The sequence below is a fragment of the Balaenoptera ricei genome, chromosome 17 (assembly GCF_028023285.1).
Source record: "Balaenoptera ricei isolate mBalRic1 chromosome 17, mBalRic1.hap2, whole genome shotgun sequence".
Lineage (NCBI taxonomy): Eukaryota > Metazoa > Chordata > Mammalia > Artiodactyla > Balaenopteridae > Balaenoptera > Balaenoptera ricei.
The window spans coordinates 70,420,593-70,442,186 of NC_082655.1; the positions used below are offsets into that span (position 1 = coordinate 70,420,593).

Genomic DNA, 21,594 nt, shown 5'->3' on the forward strand with positions numbered 1-21,594 from the left:
ACACATAAGCTTTTAAGTTGATACAGATGATACAATGTAAGGTTTTTCATGCATTTAAATTTCCCAAATCCTTTCTGTTAAATTGAAAATATTTACCAGCACCTCTTTAGATACCAGAAGGATTGTGATACTGAGTATTTGGGATTTAGTAGTATTAAGCTTCATTAGAGAAAATAGATTTTATGTTGCATAGAAGAAAATAAAAATTAGAACATTGATAATAATAATAAAGCAATTTTGTAAGTAGCCTGTTTCTTTTCTTTTATTTAACTTATTTTAGCAACCCTTTGTTGATGAAGACCCTGATAAGGAAAAAAAAATAAAGGAACTTGAGTTGCTTCTTATGTCAGCTGAGAATGAAGTTAGAAGAAAGCGAGTTCCATCAGTAAGAAATAAGCTTAAGTGTTTAGATTTTATTGTTAGAATCTTTTATATGCTTTATATGCTCTTATAGTTTTAATCAGGACTGACTTTCATATGCCAGCAAGTGGAAAGCATATTCAGTGTGACTTCAGATTTTAATATGGACTAAAAATAGTTTTTCTAATTTGCAACTTTGAAGTTGCCTGTTTTTGATATGCATCTCTTTGAACATATTTTACAGTGTTCTGTATTAAGATGCTTCTTGAGTCATAAATATCAAACAAACTTAAGGTATAACCTTCAATATGTATATCTGTGAAAATGTCGTGTGGTTTAGATTAGGCTTTGGTTTTACTTTGGACATTCCATGTGATAATGGCCTTAATAGAAAAAAAAAAAAGCTTAAAAAACAAGGAATTTAATAGATGTGTAGAGATTTATGTGCTTCAGAATTATTTTTATTCTCTCTTTGAAAATGTTTTCCTGTTTACTATATTTAGAACACAAATTCAGTAAATTGGAAAAAGTTATAACGTTAAAAATATGGGAAAAGGAAACATTTAGATTTTATGCTCTCTAAAGAAATTTTTCTGTGGATGTTGGGTTTTGGTTATCAGGTATGAAAAGTATTGTCTGAGATTTGGTTGATGAGAACAACTAGGAGTATTAAATCAGAATAAATGGTAATGATTCTAGCTAAGTTAAACAGGCTATGCTAGATGGATTAAAAGGAAAAAAAAGTTTCTATTTCACTGACAATTTAAAAAGTTTAATACCCTGGGACTTTTTACATTTAGGAAAGTGTTTTTCTTGGTTTGGGGCTGAATGAGGGGACAATATATTTAGAGTAACTAATACAAAATTACTAAACAGAGTAACCTGAGGACTTGAAATAGTATTATGAGGCAACTGGTCATGTCTTTATACCATTTCAGAGAGTATTAATAAAAATGACATTTGTTAATTGTAGTAGATGAGATATACACCATGAGAAAAGTAATTTTTGTTTTGAAACTGCAAAAACCGTGGGCAAATACAGAGACCTGAAGTGTACTTATTTTAAAGTTAATTTCAATTTTATTAAGAAGCTGCAAATAAATAATCATGGTTACAGAGTTCACATTTGTAGGTTATCATGTTTAAGCACATTTTTAATTTTTTGATAATAGTCTGTCATTTTTACTATAACAGGAAAATATAATTAGCTAAAAGAATTGCCATTTGCATTAAAAAGGGAGAAAGTTATTAATTTTTTTTCATAGTTTCTGTCTAAAATCCACTCTCATAAAGATCTGGTTGAATAGGGAGATTGGAGGTTCTAGAGGGAAATTGCTGCACCCAGTATAATAGACTCCATATGCATATAAAGTATTTATTCTAGACAATTATGTGATAATAATGATTGCCACTTTACTGAGTATTCATTATGTTCCACTGTTGTAGATGTGTTATATGTATTCCTGGTGATCCTTATATTAACTCTGCAAATTAGGTGGTTGGTTGCTAGGGATTCAGAATCGGGCCAGTGGGCCTAGTAACCTCCCTCTTTGAATCTTTTTCCTGCCCGCAAACTTAGTTGAAATGTATATGGTTTGGAAGTTATCTCCAGAAAGTGGTTGTAAACTCGGAAGGTGGCTGTGCTAGTGAAATAAGATTGCTTTAATTTCTTTTATTTATAGGAATCTTTAAAACAGGTGGAACCTGTTTTGCGACAATGTTGAAAATTTGTTTTTTCACCTTACTTAACTCGAAACTTAACATTTTGCTATTGTGAATATCTAGCATATTCTAGTAATTTTTTATTTTAATAGTCATAGGTACTGTTTATGGAGTGCTTCCTATGGACTGAGCAGTGTGCTCTCTAAAATATGGTAACTGTTAGACACATTTAATTCGAAATTTAAAAACGCAGCTCCTCAGTTGCACTAGCCCCATTGTTGTTGCTCATGTGGCTGGCGCCCATATTGAGCAGTTTGAGGTGCAGAACATTTTCATCACCTCACAGGTTCTGTTGGACAGTGCTATACACTTTACATCCTGTTTCTTTCTGTTTTTTTCCTAGTTTTTTGGAAATATAATTAACATATAGCACTGTATAAGTTTAAAGTGTGCAGCATAATGATTTTACTTACATATTGTGAAATGATTACCACAGTAAGTTTAGTGAACATCCATTGTCTCATATAGGTACCAAAAAAAAAAAGAAAAAGAAAATGGGAAAAAAAGTTTTTTTCCTTGTAATGAGAACTCTTAGGATGTACTACTCTTAACAGTTCTCAAATTACATAATGTTTCTTGACCATGGCTCTTCAAGGTCTCTCTTCTTGTTTTTCATTTTGAGACACTAGGAAACTAGGCTCAAAAGATCAGTAAATTGGCCAGTGTACATCTCTAGAGAGATAAAGAAAAATGACACAGTCCCTGAATTCAAAGGGCAGTGGGGACACAGATAAGAAACAGCATCCAGTGTGATATAATAAGTAACACAGTTTTATGGGAGCTCATAGAAGATTGAGATTTAGGTAGTCAGAAGGGTTCCTGGAAGAAATCCTATTTGAGCTCATTCTTGAAAGACAGGCGGTGATTATATATTAGCGAAAAGATGAACTAGGACATTATTATAAACGGAAACAGGTAGAAGTGTATAATCAGATGGAGTGCTTTCCAATATTTGAACTGTATCTTAAATGAGGAATAGGAATTTTCCCTGGTCAGTAGGTTGAGCATTCCAGATGAAGGGAGCAGCAGTGTGTGCAAAGGCTGCTCCCTTTATCCGGGGTGAAAGACCAAAACTTATCAGGGAATTGCAAGTACTGTACTATAGTTGGGTATTCAGTATTCCCTGGGAGGGGGGGCGTGTGTTGGGAGATGAAGTTAGAAAGGTAGAGAAAAGCCAGATTCTAGGAGTTTGGACCTTATGTAGTAGTATATATGGTACATACTAGTTTTATCTCACCATGACTTTATAGATTTTTTAAAAATTTAGTTAGAAAAAAGAAATATAGTCAAGATGAGGTTTAATGAAAAAAGTTTTTATATCAATTTTGAGGAAAGATAGTATATTTGCTACTATATTTTTAGCTGAAATGTTGTGAAGTATGTTGGTCTAGAAAAAATTTTTACTTAAAATCCAAATTTTTGCTTTGATTGGGAATGACAAATAATGTTCAAATTTCTTTTGTACTTTTAGCAACCTGGAAGCTTTTCTAGCTGGTCTGGTGGTTTCCTCGTGGATGATAGCATGTCTAATACTCTAAGCCTCGAGGAGCACACTAGTGAGTTTTACGGTCTGGATGAAAATCAGGCTGTGTCTGCTCAGCAGAACTCACCCACAAAGTTCCTGGCCGTGGAGGCAAACGCTGTGCTGTCCTCTCTACAGACCATCCCAGAATTTGCAGAGACTCTAGAACTTATTGAATCTGTAAGTTTGAAATTGTGAGATTATCAAAAGCTCAGTTTTAGTTATGTGGTTACATGTTCAGAAACTCAGTTTAATGGACACTGACCGGTTTTATGTTACACATTACCTTGTATGTCATGCTTAATTTTGTTCTGATGTTTTGCAGTCGTTTCTGGCAAAAAAAAAAAAAAGTATATACATATATTTATGTATTTATTATACAAGTTGTATATTAGAGATAGTTGGAAAGTAGAGAAAACTGTAGGAAGAAAATTAAAATCCCCCATAAACCCAGAGTTAATAATTTGAGGTATTTCCTTGCAGGCTGTGTTATAGACATATAAAACACATATATATGTATACATTTTTAAACCCAAATATATACTAATGTATTATGTTTGTGAATTTTTTTCCCACATTATATCATGAGCCTGTCTCTGTTTTCTTAACTCATTTTTAAACTTGAGTTTTAACGGCTTCATGGTATTCTGTCATATGGATGTAGCAAAATTTATTTATCCAACATACTATTATTACTGGACATTTATGTGGTATCCAGTTTTTCAGTATTACAAGTTAAAGTACGTACATAAAGCTTTGTGCAAAATCATGATTATGTCCTTAGGTTAAACTGAATTTTTGGATCACGGTGAATGACCACTTTGAAGATATTCCATACATATTACCAAATGATTATGTAGATGTGGAATAGAGTGTAAAGTTTTCTGATGTGGAATAGAGTGAAGTTTTATGACAAACTGTACTCTTTTATAAAAATAACTTAAAATAATTTGTTCTTTTCATTTAAAGTACTTTGGCAGTAAGCTTCAGCTACTGAATTAGATGAAATATTACTTTGGAATGTTCCAACTGGAGTTGTCGTAAAAGCATAATCTGTTCCTCTCAAATGGGCTTGCTTAAAAAAAAGATGAATCAAGGAAAGCCTGTTTCTACTGATAAAAATGAGTAGTTAATTAACTCTGGAAATCATCATCCTATGTTCAAGACTAGATTTAACCAGGTTATAATATTAATAACTTTAGTTAAGAATTTAATTTGTTGCAGGATCCCGTAGCATGGAGTGATGTTACTAGCTTTGATCTTTCTGATGCTGCTGCTTCTCCTGTCAAGTCCACCCCAGTTAAACTAATGCGAATTCAACACAACGAAGGAGCCATGGAATGTCAATTTAACGTCAGTCTTGTACTTGAAGGGAAAAAAAACAGTTGTAACGGTGCAGACAGTGAGGCTGTTCCTTTAACATCCCCAAGTGTGGCTAAGTTCAGCACTCCACCAACCATCCTCAGAAAGAAGAGAAGAGTGCGAGTGGGTCAGTCCCCAGGCAACGAACCTGGCGATGGCTCATTCAATGATGGTGGTAATACGGCACTAAAACACACACCGGTGAAAACACTACCATTTTCTCCTTCACAGGTAGTAGTGTCGTTTTTATTTATGTTTCCAAATGTTGATGAGCTGGATTAAATTAGATCTTTAACATCCATACTAACAGTTCCTTGCTTTAATAACACATAAAAATGGATAATGTATTTAAATGTATACAGGAGAGTGCTGAGCTATGATAAATCAGAAAAGTATCTCACGAAGTGTAGTAGTTGCATTTTATCTTACAATTTTTAGAGCTGAAAGGGATGTTTTAGATATGTAGTTCTACATCTTTATAGAACTCATCAGGAAATAGGCCCAGAAAGACAAAATGATTTGCCCAAAGTTATCTAATGGCAGAGCTGAGACTGGGAGCCAGTTTCCTGACTGACTGTTCAACAGATATCAGGTATATATTCATAGACAACTGCTCCCTATAAGAATTTCATGTGTCAGTAGGTTGTTTAGGGATGTCAGGAACTATCTGCTTTCTCCTGTAGTTATATCCCTGGGGAGCAGATATTTATATCAAGGCAAACTGTACCTTTTATTTTATAATACTATCTTTCTTTTTTTTTTTTTTTCATGAGAAAAAATTTTATTTATGAAAATTTTAAGCAGTACAAAACTCAGAAGCTCCATTCGGGTGCAACAGACATGGATATGATACTAAGCAACTCTAGTCTTTTCCATAAATTGAGTAAGATGTATAAGTTTGACAGAGCATAGTAATCCTTAAAGCAGCAATCCTCAAATTTCACTATGACCCTGTATATTTCTAAATAAGCCAGGCTAGAATGAGCTGTAGAGTTTTATTTTTAATACATTGAGGAAAAAAAAAAAAAAGATATGTAATTGACAATTACATGAAGTGATCTGAAAAAGGTACACAGAAGCTTAAATGAAACATTTCGCATAGATAAAATATTGATGCCTTACAAACCCATATGGCCCACAGTTCGGTAAGACTACTAGGTTCTCTAGAGGATGAAGAGGTGGCCTTTCACAGCTTACCCTATTCATAACTTGTTATTGTTCAATTTCTACTAAAGTCTGTAGTATAATTAGCTACCATCAGGTAAGTGCTTTTGCCTAGAAGAGGACTGAAGTTCTGTTATTAGAGCCAGCAGAGGGAACTTGACCTTAAAAATCTAGGTCAAGAATCTATAGGATGGGTCTTTTTAGAAAACTGAGTTAGTTGTACAGGGGCTTAGGTAAAAACTATTTCAAAAGAATTTGAGAGCTTTAAAGGTAGTAATGTCTTCTCAGGGGTAAAACATGTGAAGAAGCCACAGACACTACATATATATGAACAAAGTTAAGAGCAGAAAAAGGTCTTTTGGCTAAAGTGAGAGGACAGTACAAAAATATTTACAAAAGAGGGTTCAGAGAAAAGGAATATTTACAGGATATTAAATTATGAATGTTCAGCCATAATGAGGCCCCTTCGCACTCCCAGAACCTTTGCTTTCTTCTCCTTTCGTTCTTGCTCATGTTTCTTCCGTTGCTCCTCCCTGGTCTGGAGATGAGGTTGTTTATAACTTTTCTTGTGTAAGCTAACTCTGTTGATATGTTCATTCAGAGAACTGTTTTCTTTAGATTGTCCCCATGGTTTCAGTTTTCCTTTGTGTGGCTCATAGTTGAGGGGACGAGACAAACTTGCTTTGAGATCAAACACTGGTTTTCTGTGTGAGATCGGAGTCTGCGCTGCCTGAGTTGTCAAATTGAACGGGGTAATAACAGCAGCAGATTCAGCCCTTGTGATCTTTAACTTGTGTGTCCCGAGCACAGCCTGGCCTTTTGGGGTACTCCCAGATGTGGTCACATGTGGAGACTTTCTGGCTGGAGTCTTGGTCAGTGAACACTTATGCTCATTATCTTTAGTAGCAGCTGAAAACCTGACATTCATCTTAGTTGCTGAGAGCGCGGAGCGCTTGGCCAGCCTCTTCACACACAAGGTGCTACGGCCTGTGTGGGGCTGGCCTTGTGAGCCCTGTTGGCTGGCGGGGGTACAAGCCACAGAGAGTCTTTCTCGGGGAGGAACTGGAGTTGCCGCCACTCCCTTAGTGCCGGGCTGCTTCTTCAGTTCGTTAAATGAATTGTGTTCTTCAAAATGTTTCTTTTTTCTCTCAACATATTGATCAATGGACTCCATTTCCTTAAAACGAGCCTCATGAAGCTTCTTAAAATTTGGAGTAGTGCTTGCAGTTCTTTTATTTTTTCCACGTTTGGAAAACCCATCTGTGTAGAGAGACTTCTTTCTTTCTGAAGGTATCTTTGGACCTTCATCACCATTTATTCCACTTTTTCCTGAGGGCACTGCATTCTCATCTTGACTCTTGTTTGGTAGAGAAGGAGCTTCTACAGCAGTTCTGAGAGCCTGGTTTTCATGCTTTTCTTGATTCTGGAATTCAGTAGGATCACATACTTTTATCTCTGAATGATCCTGCTGGGAGTCAGGGCTCCTGCGGACAGTCCTGCGCCTTCTCCTTGTTTTGGTGACATGGCCAACTGGCTCCCTCTCAGCTTGTTCCTGGCTGCTGAGCTGTACCTCAATCTCATCACAAGAAGATGCAGAAGTTTGAATTTCATCCTGATTCTCATTTTCTTTCCTTGCTTCATTTTTAAGGTGGGCTTTTAAGGCTCTTAACAACTTGTCTGCCCTCAGGTTAGCCCGGAGGCCCAGACTCTTGGCCAAGTTGTGCAGGTCACTGTACTTGAAGGAATCCAGCTCCTCAAGGGCGGGGACGGTCATGGCGAACTGCAATCCAGGCGACCACGCAGAGGATCGGCCCTCCACTCCCAAAAGCGCCGTTCAAAACTCTGGCGCCACTCTGAGCATTCAATACTATCTTTCTTAATGAACACCATGTTCCAGGCTGTGTGCTAAACATTTTTCTTACAGTATCTTAGTTAATGCTCTTTAAGAAAACCTTGGAGGTAGGTAGAATGAAATTCAGAAGTTAGGCAATTTGTCCAAGGTCAGTTATTAAGAAAGAGATGAAGCTGGTGTTTACTTGAAGTGTCTTGACAGAGGTTAAAAAGTCTTATAGGAGAAGAAGGAAGTTTAATGGCCAAATAAACTTGGAGGATGTTGGGATATTATTGGAGGTATGTTTTTGATGCTGGGAAGATGAGGATCTGGTAGTAAGCACACAGCCACTGTTTTCTCTGAAAATGGCACCCCCTCTGCTTCAGGGGATGCTATTTACATAGGCTACAATGCAGGTAGTGTATCCCCCCACCCCACCCCAAGAGTTACAGAGTATCCTGAGGAAGGTGAACCAGGGTTGAGCAGACTAGCAATTTTCTATTTTTGGAGTTTTGCGTACCTGCAATTTTCATTGAACAGTAAATTCTAAGGTAGAAAATGGCTGAGAAGGTGAGGCATGACTATAAAGATCGTATATCCCATAGCAAAGAACTTGGATTTTATCCTATGACTTATGGGCATCAGAAGTGATAGAGCTATTATAGAATTCATTCCAGTTATAAGCAGCCTTAAAGCGATTTCCAGTTTTTTTTAAATTTATTTTTTATTATTATTATTATTTTTGGCTGCGTCAGGTCTTAGTTGCAGCATGCGGGATCTTCTTTCCTTGCAGCGTGCGGGCTTCTCTCTAGTTGTGGCCTGCAGGTTTTCTCTCTCTACTTGTGACGCGCGGGCTCCAGAGCACTTGGGCTCTGTAATTTGCGGCACGCGGGCTCTCTAGTTGAGTCACAAGAGCTCAGTAGTTTTGGTGCACGGGCTTAGCTGCCCCGCGGCATTTCCCCGACCAGCGATCGAACCCGTGTCCCCTGCATTGGAAGGCAGATTCTTTACCACTGGACCACCAGGAAAGTCCCTGGCAATTTCCACTTTTTCTTACCATTGCTTCTACTCTGTTGACTACAGAAATAAAGTAGTATTTTACAATTGTATGTAAGTTAAGATCCAATGAGTAAATTGTATCATTTGGAAAACAGGCTCTATGATACCGATTTTGGCTGCTCAAAGGTTCTGAGCTGTGTTCTAAATAGGCAAATTTGCCAGACAGCTGTACTTCTTCTTAGCAAAGCACTGTTATTATATTCTGAGTTCTAAATATTCTTATAGAAAGGAACACTTAAGATCATTCATTAATAAAATCATAAAACATTTTTTTTCAGTTACACTGTTGTACAAAGCTTCCATTTAACACAGCAGCTATTTATGGTTTCTATAGATTCCTGTTTGATAAGATGCACTGTTTGGAAATTTTTTTATTGCGTTTTGTTACTTTTGAGTATTTGTTAAGCGGCTGTTTTTTGAATACCTGTTACGTCTTAAACACTGTTCTGGGGAGGCAGTGATGAACAAAACAAAACTGCCTGCCCCCTTGGAGCTTAATTTTTATGGAGTGGAATGTAAATGTATTATTGATAATCCTTTCCTAAAAGGAATGGAGAAATAATTTGAAAATCTTATCAGTTTGATATTTGTGTAGGATTTTGACATTTTAGAAATTGTCTTTAAACTCTCTTCCTTTTTTAGTTTTTCAACACGTGTCCTGGAAATGAACAAATTAATATAGAAAACCCTTCATTCACATCAACCCCTATTTGTGGGCAGAAAGTTCTCATTACAACTCCTCTTCATAAGGAAACAACCCCCAAAGATCAAAAGGAAAATGTAGGGTAAGTACATATTAAATAATTATGTTAGAGAAAATGGGAAGCACAATTTCAAGAGCAGATTAGCTTTTTGTCCATTTATACATATATCATAATCCCTGTGCATATGGGATTTAGAATTAAAAAAAATCATAACCTTATGTTTTATCCCTAGGAGACTGAAAACCAGCTAAATGTAGTATAAAACTTTGATCTTGAGCAAACAACATTTTTAGTACTTATTTCTGCATTAGTCTTTTTTCTATTTTAAGATGATTGATTGGAATAAGAATAGGCAGGCACACTTTAAAAGTCTTGGAATGTTTAAATAAAGCACGTGTATATACAAGAAAACTTAGTGTGTGCTTTTATTGTGGCTTTGCCTTCCTTAACTCATATGAAATCAAATTTTGACTGTAATACAAATATCTAAATGATTGGATAGGTTTAGAACACCTACTATTAGAAGATCTATATTGGGTACCACACCAAGAACTCCTACTCCTTTTAAGAATGCGCTTGCTGCTCAGGAGAAAAAATATGGACCTCTTAAAATTGTGGTATGTATACTCCTTTTATTTTTAAGAATTTTCCTAATTTTAATAAGACACAAATTTTGATTTTTTATCCTTGATTTTTAACATTTTAAAAAAGATGTTCAGTGAACTGGATTAAAAAAAATGTTATCTCGATTTGTAAGTTTGAATTTGTGTTAATCTTCTTCCTTGTAAGTAAACCTTTGCTTGGCTTCTTTTGAATTCAGACTTTCTTTATATCATCTAGAGAAGGCAAGTCAAGTTTCAGTAGAACTCATTTCTTAGTACTAAAACCCACCTTTTAGTAGTTTCAGTAGCAGTTACCTACAGTAGAATAAAATAATTTTAATATTTTGATATACATAAGCACTTTCCTAATAATATTTATGAAACTGATTGATTATGATACCTCTTTAAGGCTCAGTTTCCTCTTCTATTCAGTGGATATCATAAAACACCCCAGCAGGTTATTTGTGAAGATAGATAATAGAAATAAAGGGGCTGGTACTAAGTTTCAAGTAGTATGTGCTTAGTTGCTGCTATTATTATTTTAATAATAGTGGTAACAATAGTAGTACATGAATGGAGGTGGGAAGTGTTACCTGTGTTAGCACACAGATAATTTTGAAGTACCTTAGGTGAACCATGGGCATTCTGATTCTAGGCAGATAAAGATTTCTGACAAATTAGGCACATTAGAAATAAAATATGATTTTTAAAATATTGGTCACTTCTAGGGTACTTTAGTTATCTTCTATTTTTAGTCATATTTTGAGTAAATCAATTAATAAATTCTAGTTTCCTTGATTTAATCAATTTTCTACCAAAGAGCATGTCTCACACTCAAATCTCCTAGTCCTTTCCTTTTTTTTGAAATACTGTTCTAGAGGGTACATAGTAGGATTGATCAAGTCTTTTTGTCACTTAGTTCCATATGCTACTATGAACAATTATATTCTCTTTAGAGTTCTCTAAACTTTTTAGTTTTTATGCATATACACATAATAAAAGTGGGATCACACTATGTACTCTTTTGTAACCTTTTTAAATTTAATAAATTGTATATATTTATCCCATAATTTTTAATGTTTTTGTATTAGTCCATTGTATGGAATTACCTAATTGATTTAACTAATCTGTTTCAGCATTTTGTTATTCATTTAAAAAACTTATCATTAATTTGATAAATATTGATTGAGTGCCTAATACGTGCCAGGCGCTGGGCTAGGCTTTTGGGGATGTAATGTTAAACATGTCAGGTATGCTTCCTGCCTTCAGAAGGGTGTGTAGCCTAATTGGGAATTTGACAAATAAGCAATAATTTGAAGACAGTTGAAAAATTCTGACAGTGCCTCAGGGTCATTTGGTCAACATATATGTTGAATAAAAATTATCATTTTAATAATAGTGCATAAGAAATTAAGTTTCAGGTATCTAAGTCCCTGTCAGTTTGTTCATGTTTTGGAAGAATTTATCCATTGCCGAAACAGGTCATTTTCATCAGCAATTTAAGATAAAAAGAAAGTATTGATTTTGTAATTAAAATTTCTAAAGTATCTATAGGCTCATTTGTAGCGAGCTGACTTTTCATTCCTTCTGCTCCTCCTCCTCCAGTTATTTACTGAGCACCTACTATGTGCTAACCACTCAGCTTTCTTGTGTATCTTACAGTGGGTCAGAGGCACTTCTTAGAGGTTGGCTTTCTAGGACACTTGTATTCTTTCTTTTTTTATTTTTAAACTGAAGTATAGTTGATTTACAGTGTTGTGTTAATTTCTGCTATACGGCTAAGTGATTCAGTTACACACACACACACACATATATATATACACTTTCTTTTTCATATTCTTTTCCATTATGGTTTATCACAGGATATTGAATACAGTTCCGTGTGCTATACCGTAGGACCTTGTTATTTATCCATTCTATATATAATAGTTTGCATCTGCTAACCCCAAACTCCTAATCCTTCCCTCCCCCACCCCTCTTCCCCCTTGGCAACCACAAATCTGTTATCTATGTCTGTGAGTCTGCCTCTGATTCATAGATAAGTTCATTTGTGTCTATTTTAGATTCCACATATAAGTGATATCATGTGGTATTTGTCTTTGTCTGACTTACTTTACTTAGTATGATAATCTCCACTTTACTTAGTGTGATAATCTCTAAGTCCATCCATGTTGCTGCAAATGGTATTATTTCCTTCCTTTTTATGGCTTGAGTATTATTCCATTGTACATATGCACCACATCTTAGGACACTTGTATTCTTACAGAGGAAAAATAGATTCTAGGTTTCTTTTTAAGAACACCTTATCTATATTCTTTGTGAAATGTAATCCTTAAAACAAGACCACTTGGAGCAACACACAGAAATACTGACATAATTCCTGCATGTCTCAGGCTGTAGATGAGAGCACTTTAAAAAAATTCTTTTTCCATTTTTAAAGTTTTTGTAAGTGCTGTGAAATCTCATTTATATATGAATGCTATTCTCCCTAACTTTGTTGACTGGGAACACAAGCTGCTGGTCATTACATGCTGCCAGTTTGTTCTTTTGTTTAGTGGCGCTTTGATTACCTTTTTTTTTTTAAACAGATGAATAATATTTTGAGACTATTTCATCATTCAGCCCACATTCACTTTTTTTTTGTATCCTGCCTTCCCACACTCCAGTACACACATAGACACACACAGACACACATGCACATGCACACACTTCTTGAACACTGTGTCTCAGCTCTAAGTTTAAGGCTAGGTGTGCAGAGATGTATACACAGATGAAAAAGATGTGATCACTGCTCTCAAATAGCTCACATATTTAGTAGTAAGAGAAACATGTAAACTAGTAATTACACACTATACAATAAGTACAATAAAAATAGAAGAAGGAGAGCTACTGTAGTCCCAATTCATTCTATGTTTCCTATTTTTATATAAAAATACTTGGGGAAATAATCACTTTTCTGTTTAATTTTGAGGATCCTGATTGAAGCAGGAGCTGTAATATGTTCCCCAAAAGGAAGACTTTTGTTTAGTGCTCTAGCGTGAAGAAAGTGGCACACTTCATTCAGTGCTTGCAATGTGCAATATTATTTTTGCCAATAATATTTTGCAATATTATTTTTGCCATAGCTATTTGAGAGCAGTGATCACATCTTTTTCATCTGTGTATGTATCTATAGGGACTGGGAGAAAATTATGCCAATAATGAAAAAGTATAAAAGATGGGTTTCTATATATGGGGAGAAAAAGGAATTGCTATAAAAGGCTTTTTAAAAACCCTTTTAAAAATAATTTAGTCACAGCCACTTGCCTTCTTGGAAGAAGATATTCGGGAAGTTTTAAAAGAAGAAACTGGAACAGACATATTCCTCAAAGAGGAAGATGAACCAGCTTACAAAAGCTGCAAACAAGAGGTGATCTTTTAGTATTGTTGTTAATAAAAGTCTTACCATGTTCAAGTGACTTGACCATAATGTTCCTGTTGTAAATTATCCATTCTAGCATACTGCTTCTGTAAAGAAGGTCAGAAAATCACTAGTCTTAGATAATTGGGAAAAAGAAGAACCAGCCACTCAACTAGTAACTGAAGACCTTTCAGACATGCAGGTTTGTAAAGAATTTTTCTTATATTAAGATGGTTGCTTTAAGTCCTAGTGGTTCTTGTGTTTTTACTCATTGTGTGGCTAATTCATTAGAGCTTCTTAGAGGGTTTCCTTTAGTAGTATTCTGCCTAATTCAGAGAGAAACAATTAACTGTAGAGAATATCTCATTTACTTCCTTGCTTTTTATATTTGTTTGGTTTTGAGAGGAGTTAGCTCTCTTATGTATGATGTCAAAAAATGGTAGTTCTCAAAGCTTTAAATTTCAGTATCTTTGGTTCATTTCTTAAGTATTTAATTTTACTGCATTACTAGAAATTTCATCAGAGCCAGAAGCTCTCTTGGAGGGAAATGAACAGGGCTTCCACTACCACTTACTCAGTAGTCCCTCTATTTGTCTCCATTTTTGAATTAGTTATTTTATTTTCCTCTTTCTTTTTTCTCTTAGTCAGAAAATATATTTACAACATCTTTATTAATGATACCATTATTGGAAATACATGACAATAGGTGCAACTTGACTCCTGAAAAACAAGATATAAATTCAACCAACAAAACATATACACTTAATAAAAAGAAACCAAACCCTAACACTTCCAAAGTTGTCACATTGGAAAAGAATCTTCAGGTATGAATTTATAAATTTCTTTCAGTGACTTTTGTTGTTGTTCATTCAATTATCACTTTGGACCTACTGATCACAAATTATACTTTTTCTTTTAAATTCAAAATTGACTATAATAATAACTAGACATTCACCATTGTTTTGTCACTCAAACTAGATTTGGGTTTTTGAGAGACTCACTCATCAGGGCACATACAAACGAAACAATTGGAATGGTAGCCAGAGACTCTTCTGGTGATTTCTTAAGCACTGTTTCATTTTTAAACTAAAAATATCTAAATCTACTTCTGGCACCTCTTCTTCTGTAATAAATAATTGTAGTCCTAATTGCTACTTTTAAAGGGTAAGTGGTTGGAAGCAGTTTCAAACTTGATTTTGTTGGTATCGATATAATGGTTTCCAGTGAACTTTCTGGCTCAAAGTTGTAAAACAGAATCCTTTTTTCTATGCAGCCATTATGTAACTGCGAATGAAGGCTGGAGAAATTTTTACTTTGTTATCTTAAGAATTCAACCCAGAGAATTTGAGAGGTCATTGAGGAGGAAGTTTTCTTCTATACGCTGCAATGACTGCAGAGCTAGCCTTCCTGACATTCAAGCATTCCTTGAAAACATCTTTGGCAATCAGATGTGGCCACCTCCTCTCTTTCTTGAGCCACTGCTCTTCATAGAGCCATGTAACACATTCTCTGAATCCATTTAAAATGATCCCATTTACCAGTGTTAAACACAGAACTTTTCAGGAAAATTTATTACATAGCAGGTCATACCTCTAGAGTAGTAACCTTTACTCTATAATAAGGGAAGAAAACAAATGAAACAAACGTAAACTTGACTTTGTGTTATGATATATTTCCTAATTTGCAAGACATAAAGCATTCTTGGTTCATTTTTTGACATTGCATTCTCTCTTTAAATCTTTTGCAAAACTTTGAAGCAGTAAAGACTGACATTTCTTTCCATGTTTAGACTGATTTGATTTGAGGGGCAGTTGTGGGAACAGAAATTTTAAACTGCCTCCACAGTCCTATAGATAGCTAAAAAATTGACTTAAAAAAAATTGATCATAAATACTTTAGTATGTATTTTTGAAACATCATTATTTAAAAAGAATCACAATGCTGTTATCAAAAACGTTTTTTACAGTAATTACTATCAGATATCCAATCAATTAATTGATTTTTTAAAAGTGTAATTGTGAAGTAGAATGGATAGTTATCTTAGTAATTTTCACATCACTATTAATATTTCCTTCCTAGTCTTGTGAGTGGGAAACAGTGGTTTATGGGAAGACGGAAGACCAACTTATCATGACGGAACAAGCAAGAAGATATTTGAGTACTTATACAACTACAGGCAGTACCTCAAGAGCTCTCATACTGTGATTGTTATTAAAACTGATGAAATGCCCCACTCCCTTATTAGATTCTATACCAGATTAGGTTGCAATGAAATTTTTTTGTTGATTAACTGTTTTTAAAGTTTTAATACAGCCCTAAAACGGTTTGCATCCTTTTCCATATTGGGCAAGCAGAAAGCTAGGTAAGGGGTAGACAATTTCATAGTTTATTTTTTAAGACATAAGATTTTTAAAAATTGTTTTTAAAGAACAAGATGGGGAAATCATATTAGAATGTTCCTGGATACTCTAAAAGTAAATTCTCACATATTTTCTTCAGAAGATATATGTTGCTACTCTCCTGATGCTGCAGTTTTGTTATAGATAGGTTTTATGAGTATGTATCGTTTCTGAAACTAGTCTCTGTATAGAAAGCACTCATGGTTTTATGAAGTACTTTTGCCTATCTGCTGATTTACTTAGGCTACCATTTACAAAGAAACACGGTGGAAAGGAATTTAAAAGAAAGAAAGTTGCACTACTAATTTTTGGTATTTTTCAAAAAACAGTAAAATTAACTACAGTGTTAAATGTATTTATTTGAGCATAGTACTAAAAACAAAAGGCATTGCAAAATGGTTTTTTCCTTATTAGTGAAGAGTCAGTATTTTCTTCATAAATCTCAGAAGAGCTGAGAGTTTTGTTGAATGTATTGTACAGTATGTAGGAGCAGGAAAACTTTGTAAATTGGAAAGAAGTCTGTTTTTATAATTTATTTTCATTTTTAAAGCTTAAATGTAGATATTTATACCTATACAGGGTGTCTAGAAGCCAATGTTGTTTCCTGTTATTACTAGCTAACATAGTAAAGAACAATTTTGACTTTTAAGTATGAAACAATAGTAAGTTATAGCTGCAAAGAATACAATATCTATACTGTATGTCACATCTACCTAAATATTGCACTATGTCCTTTAAATCATGTTGGTTATATAAAGTAGTTCTAAAAAATGTACTAAATAATAATTTAATATTTTCTTTTTAAATTATATGGGGGGGTCATATAAATTAATCTGGTGATTTGTATATGTGTTTGAAATTTTTGCATTTTGTTTAAAAAATAATATGGTACTTTGGTCCCTAAAAACAGTCTGCACTTAGACGTTTATTATATTTACTCAATGTTTCAGAAGTAGAGAACATTATCTTTTATTTATAAAAATATATGTCCTTTTATAAATGTTTTGTGTTTCTCTACAGGTTACAACAGTTGCTTCAGTTGCCTGTTTTAGGTGTTTGCACTTATTTTATTTCTTCTTGAAAGAATGTCTTTATTTGCTTTTGTGTAGAGATTTTATGTAATTTTTTTTGAGACATATAATGGTGTGCTGTCAACTTAAACACTGACAGGTAAATAGAATTGTACACTGTAGTTTTAATTATTTGTAATTGACACACTCTCTCCCTCTCCACTCCTGAAGTATGCTGCTATAGAAGATAGCAGAATCGGCTTGCTGCTATGAGAGAAGGAAAGAGCGACCACCACTTGCACTGTGTGAAAAGATAAAAAGCAAATGATGGCAAGTTCTCAAGTTAACTTAATGGAATCAACCATTACCAGGCAAATTCTTGCAAATACTAAAATGCTATGCCTTAAAACAAAAACAGCTTAAGATTCTCTGATGTTTTTATGTTGATAGAAATGGAAATACTATTTTAATGCCTAGCTTTTGAACAGTAGACCTAAAAGGGTTTTAAGCTATTTAAATCTACTTGCTCATTTTTGCATATTATATGTAGTGAGAAGTGAAGAAAATGTGTGGTACTAAGATTATGCCTTGTTGACACAAACAGATGAACCAATTTGAATCTTCTTAGCATGTTTGTTAAGTATGTTGATTGCTTCCTAATTAGTGAACTTCTCACAGAAATTTCACTTTGTAAAACCAATGATTGTAGCAAAATCATACTGGATCATTTCAATTTCAGTTATCTTGAATAGCACATAATGGTTCCTTTTTTTTTTTTAAATGTAGCCCTTAGCTGGTTTGGATGAACATAGTCTCCAATTACCAACGTATAATATCTTGGAAGAGCTATATTTTTTTAAAGCATAATTTTTCTTGAGCATTAAATTATCCCACATGTAATATATTGCAAATCAGCTTGGGCTTTTTGGACAGAGTACATATTTGGGTTGGTATTGGTTGAATCCTCTAGTTAACTGCTTTGTTGCTTTTTGCAAGAAGATTTCTTAATCTTAAACATGTCAGGCATCTTAACTCACCTTTTATACTGTTGTGTTCCTTTGAATTTCTTTCAGTATGTTATAAAAATGCCAGACATACATGTAGCAGCCATACTTGCATGGAAACTGACTACACATATATAATATCACATTCTGTTGTAAGGTTTTCGCATTAATACAGCAATTACCCTGACTAAATTGAGTTTTTTGATGTATGGGAAAGCTTTCCATTGTAAGAGAATCTTGCATACAATGTTGACTGTTAACATCCAAAATAAAACATCTGTGTACAAGCTGACATGGCATTGCTCATTTCACCTTGGTTTTGTATTTTGTGGCATTGATTGAACCTTTAAGGACTTAACCCAACATTCTGTTCGTAGACCATTTTTCTCCTTTAGAGCTCCCTTTACAGGTGATTTTATCTTAACACAGCTTGACGTCTTTACTCAAGAAATGGAAATACTTGAGCCTCATTTAGAGCCATATTTTCAACTGCCTTTAGATATGACTCTTTCCATATGACTCTTCTGTCAGTACCTTAAATGTAGTATGTTCTCTTTTTCCCAACTTGGACCTGCCCCTTCTTTGTTCTATCTCTTAGTAGTGTTATTTTCCCTTTGGTCACCCACTGTGAAATCTCGTGCCTCTCCCTCACCCTGCACATTGAAATCTGTTGTAAAATCTCAGCCCACATAAAGGCACAGCTCTAATTCCATTCCTTCATCTTTTATTTAGATGATTGCACTAATCACTCTGATCTCCATTCTACAGAAATATGAAGAAATTGTTCTGTGACATCAGGGTGTCACCTGGGCAAAGCCAACTGGTCACCCAGTCAGGTTTGTGCAGTATTATATCACCTCGGTGAATTTGTCACCATCTAGATTTTACCTTTAGCCTTAGAAATCTGATGGATTAACCCACCAAAAATGAGTTTACCTCTCACTAGAATGCCTATATCAAGTGTGTGAGACTGACGCATGAAACCAGAATGCTAATTTATTAATTTACAGTGTGAAATATAACTGCTGAGAGGAAATACAACTGCTTATATGTGAGTGTAAAGAAACTTATAAAAAACACACAGATTTGATCACATCTCTCCTGTTCAAAGACCTTCCATAGTTGTCTGTTGCCTAAATAATAAGACTTCTCCTTCTTCACTTCCTAATCTGGACCTGGTGACTTGGATCTTTCAGGAACATATATGTACATGCTTCTATCTCCGTGCCTCTCCTCATGGCTGCTTATCTTTGTCTCCCTACCTGTTAGAATCCTACTCAGCCTTCAAGGCACAGGTCTGTGAATCATTTCCTGATTATCCTGGTGCCTCCATAAAACTTTCCCACTAGACTTCATGTTTTGAAGCGTAGGGATTGCTATTTACAGCTCCTGTGTCTAGCATGGTGCTTAGAAAATCTCCGTAAGTGTTAAATTGAAAGAATGTTAAAAAAGTAGTCATGACGCTTAGGGAATATTAACTATACTTATTTTACACAACAGTTGTGAATAGCTTTGGTCTCTTAGTTATCTGCATAAAACCAGTGTTGCTTTATAGTCAGTAAGCTATTATTTTGTTAAAATCTTTTAGTTCATTTTATAACCATGTGATTTCCTGCCTGATTTATCCAGTTATAGAGTGGTAGGCTTGCCAGCCAATCAGACTTTTAATTGTAATATAAAACAGATGGGAGGTTTTGAAGAGGTACTTCCCACTCTGTGACTCTGTGAGAAGTGAAAAGTTATTTTTAATTAAGTAGTGGAGGGTAAAACGAACCAAGTGCAATTCCATCAGAACATTACACTTTCCCCTTCCCTGGCCGTTTTTGTTTGTTTGTTTTAATAAATAGATAATGTCAAGAAGATGTTTAAAAATATTGGTGGAAAACCAAGATAAAGTACACCAGGAAAAAAATTATTCATGGCTGACGTGTTGGGAAGAGAGTGTTTTCAAAAACTTTTTAGTATCTTGGCATCGGTACATTAAAAGCTGTTGAGTTTGAGCAAACTCCATATTAAAAGCAGTGTACTATCCTGCCCTTATTTTTGAAGGTCTCAGATCCGGTATACTTATTCAAGTTCCAAGTACAGAATGTGCTAGATTTGAGTGGATTTTTCTTGCCAGCACAGGGAAAGAAGGAGGGAGATTGACTTTACTCTGGTTTTACTACTGTAATTTTGCCAACCATAGCTCAAAAGACTGGATCAGTTTCTGACATAATTTCCTAAGCCCCAGTACAGTTAGCACTTATTTATTTGTTCAACTAGCGACCAATACTTAACTGTGTGTTTACAGTACCTGGCACTAGGTACTGGGGATGCTGTGGTAAACAGGATGGCTTCCCTTGAGGAAGCTGATATTCTAGAAGAGATGCATAAGTATGTAACAGAAATGGCATCTCTCCTCTGGCCAAAAGTGAGATCAAGTAGCCAAGTTCTGCCCAGATAGTGTGGATTTCCCCCCTTACACTATGGAGAATTGTGCCCAGGGGTCTTCCACCTCCCAGGAAGTTCACAGACTGAAAGTTTGAGTGCAAGTAACAGCTGCAACCATGTGCCAGTCACATACATGATCTCATTTAATCCTCCCAACAACTCTATTAGATAAACATTTTATAATCCACTTCTATGGATATGGAAACAGGCTTAGGTTAAGAGGCTTGTCCAAACTCAGTTAAATGCTGAGCCGGGATTCATTCAGTCATCTGAGATTTGGATTGATTCTTTAAAAATTAAGCATAGGGCACGAAAGAATACATATATGATTCTATTTCTCTAAAAGTATAAAAACAGGCAAAACTAATGTATACTATTAGAAGTCAGGTAGTGGTACCCTGGGTGGGAGGATTGTTGAAGGGAACCTTGAGGGGGGTGTCTGGAGTGCTGCAGTGCTCTATTTCTTGCTCTGGGTGCTGATTTTTTTTGGGGGGGGGCGCACCGCACAGCTTTCGGGATCTTACTTCCCCAAAGAGGGATGGAACCCGGGCCCCGGCAGTGAAAGTGCAGAGTCCTAACCACTGGACCGCCAGGGAATTCCCTGGGTGCTGATTTTATGGATAGTTTTATGTTTATACAAATTCAAGTTCTACTATTATATGTGCACTTTTCTGTGTTTATGTACATTACACTTCAATAACACGTTTTTAAAAATTAAGCCTAAGTTGGATAGTAGAGGAAAATACAAACGAATTATTCCTTGCACTATTCCGTTCATATGCTTACATGTAAGAGTCTACAATGATAGCACTGTTATGGATGTCTCACCATTATTCTCTAGTATATGTTGGGCCCATTTCTTCTGCTAAATTTATGTTAAAGTGCTGCATGGAATAAGTGACTATTTCCTTGGGCTGTATATACCAAATATACCAAAAGTTGACCTGTAAGAGCTTCCTCCACTCCACCAAATGAACTCTTGTCAGAGTCCTCCATAATGGTCCACAGTTACATCTCTGAAC

At 35.1% G+C, this 21,594-nt stretch overlaps 2 protein-coding genes across 3 annotated transcripts in view; one reads left to right on the forward strand and one right to left on the reverse strand.

Moving 5' to 3' along the window:
• The window catches only part of MYBL1 (MYB proto-oncogene like 1), a 33,293-nt gene extending 17,305 nt beyond the window's left edge, over positions 1-15,988 (forward strand). Inside the window, exons 8-16 of one of the 2 annotated variants that reach the window (XM_059901219.1) lie at positions 281-385; positions 3,554-3,784; positions 4,829-5,197; positions 9,663-9,805; positions 10,227-10,341; positions 13,619-13,735; positions 13,824-13,928; positions 14,371-14,550; positions 15,806-15,988. In XM_059901219.1, coding sequence (XP_059757202.1) covers positions 281-385; positions 3,554-3,784; positions 4,829-5,197; positions 9,663-9,805; positions 10,227-10,341; positions 13,619-13,735; positions 13,824-13,928; positions 14,371-14,550; positions 15,806-15,931 — 1,491 coding nt within the window. In that variant the 3' untranslated portion in view covers positions 15,932-15,988. The remainder of the gene's footprint in view (positions 1-280; positions 386-3,553; positions 3,785-4,828; positions 5,198-9,662; positions 9,806-10,226; positions 10,342-13,618; positions 13,736-13,823; positions 13,929-14,370; positions 14,551-15,805) is intronic. The other variant, XM_059901220.1, reaches the window with a different exon arrangement.
• Positions 6,170-7,904, reverse strand: LOC132351468 (nucleolar and spindle-associated protein 1-like). Its single transcript, XM_059901218.1, has one exon. The coding sequence runs from the start codon at positions 7,902-7,904 to the stop codon at positions 6,567-6,569; it is 1,338 nt and encodes a 445-aa protein (XP_059757201.1). The 3' UTR covers positions 6,170-6,566.
• Positions 15,989-21,594: the final 5,606 nt, after the last annotated feature.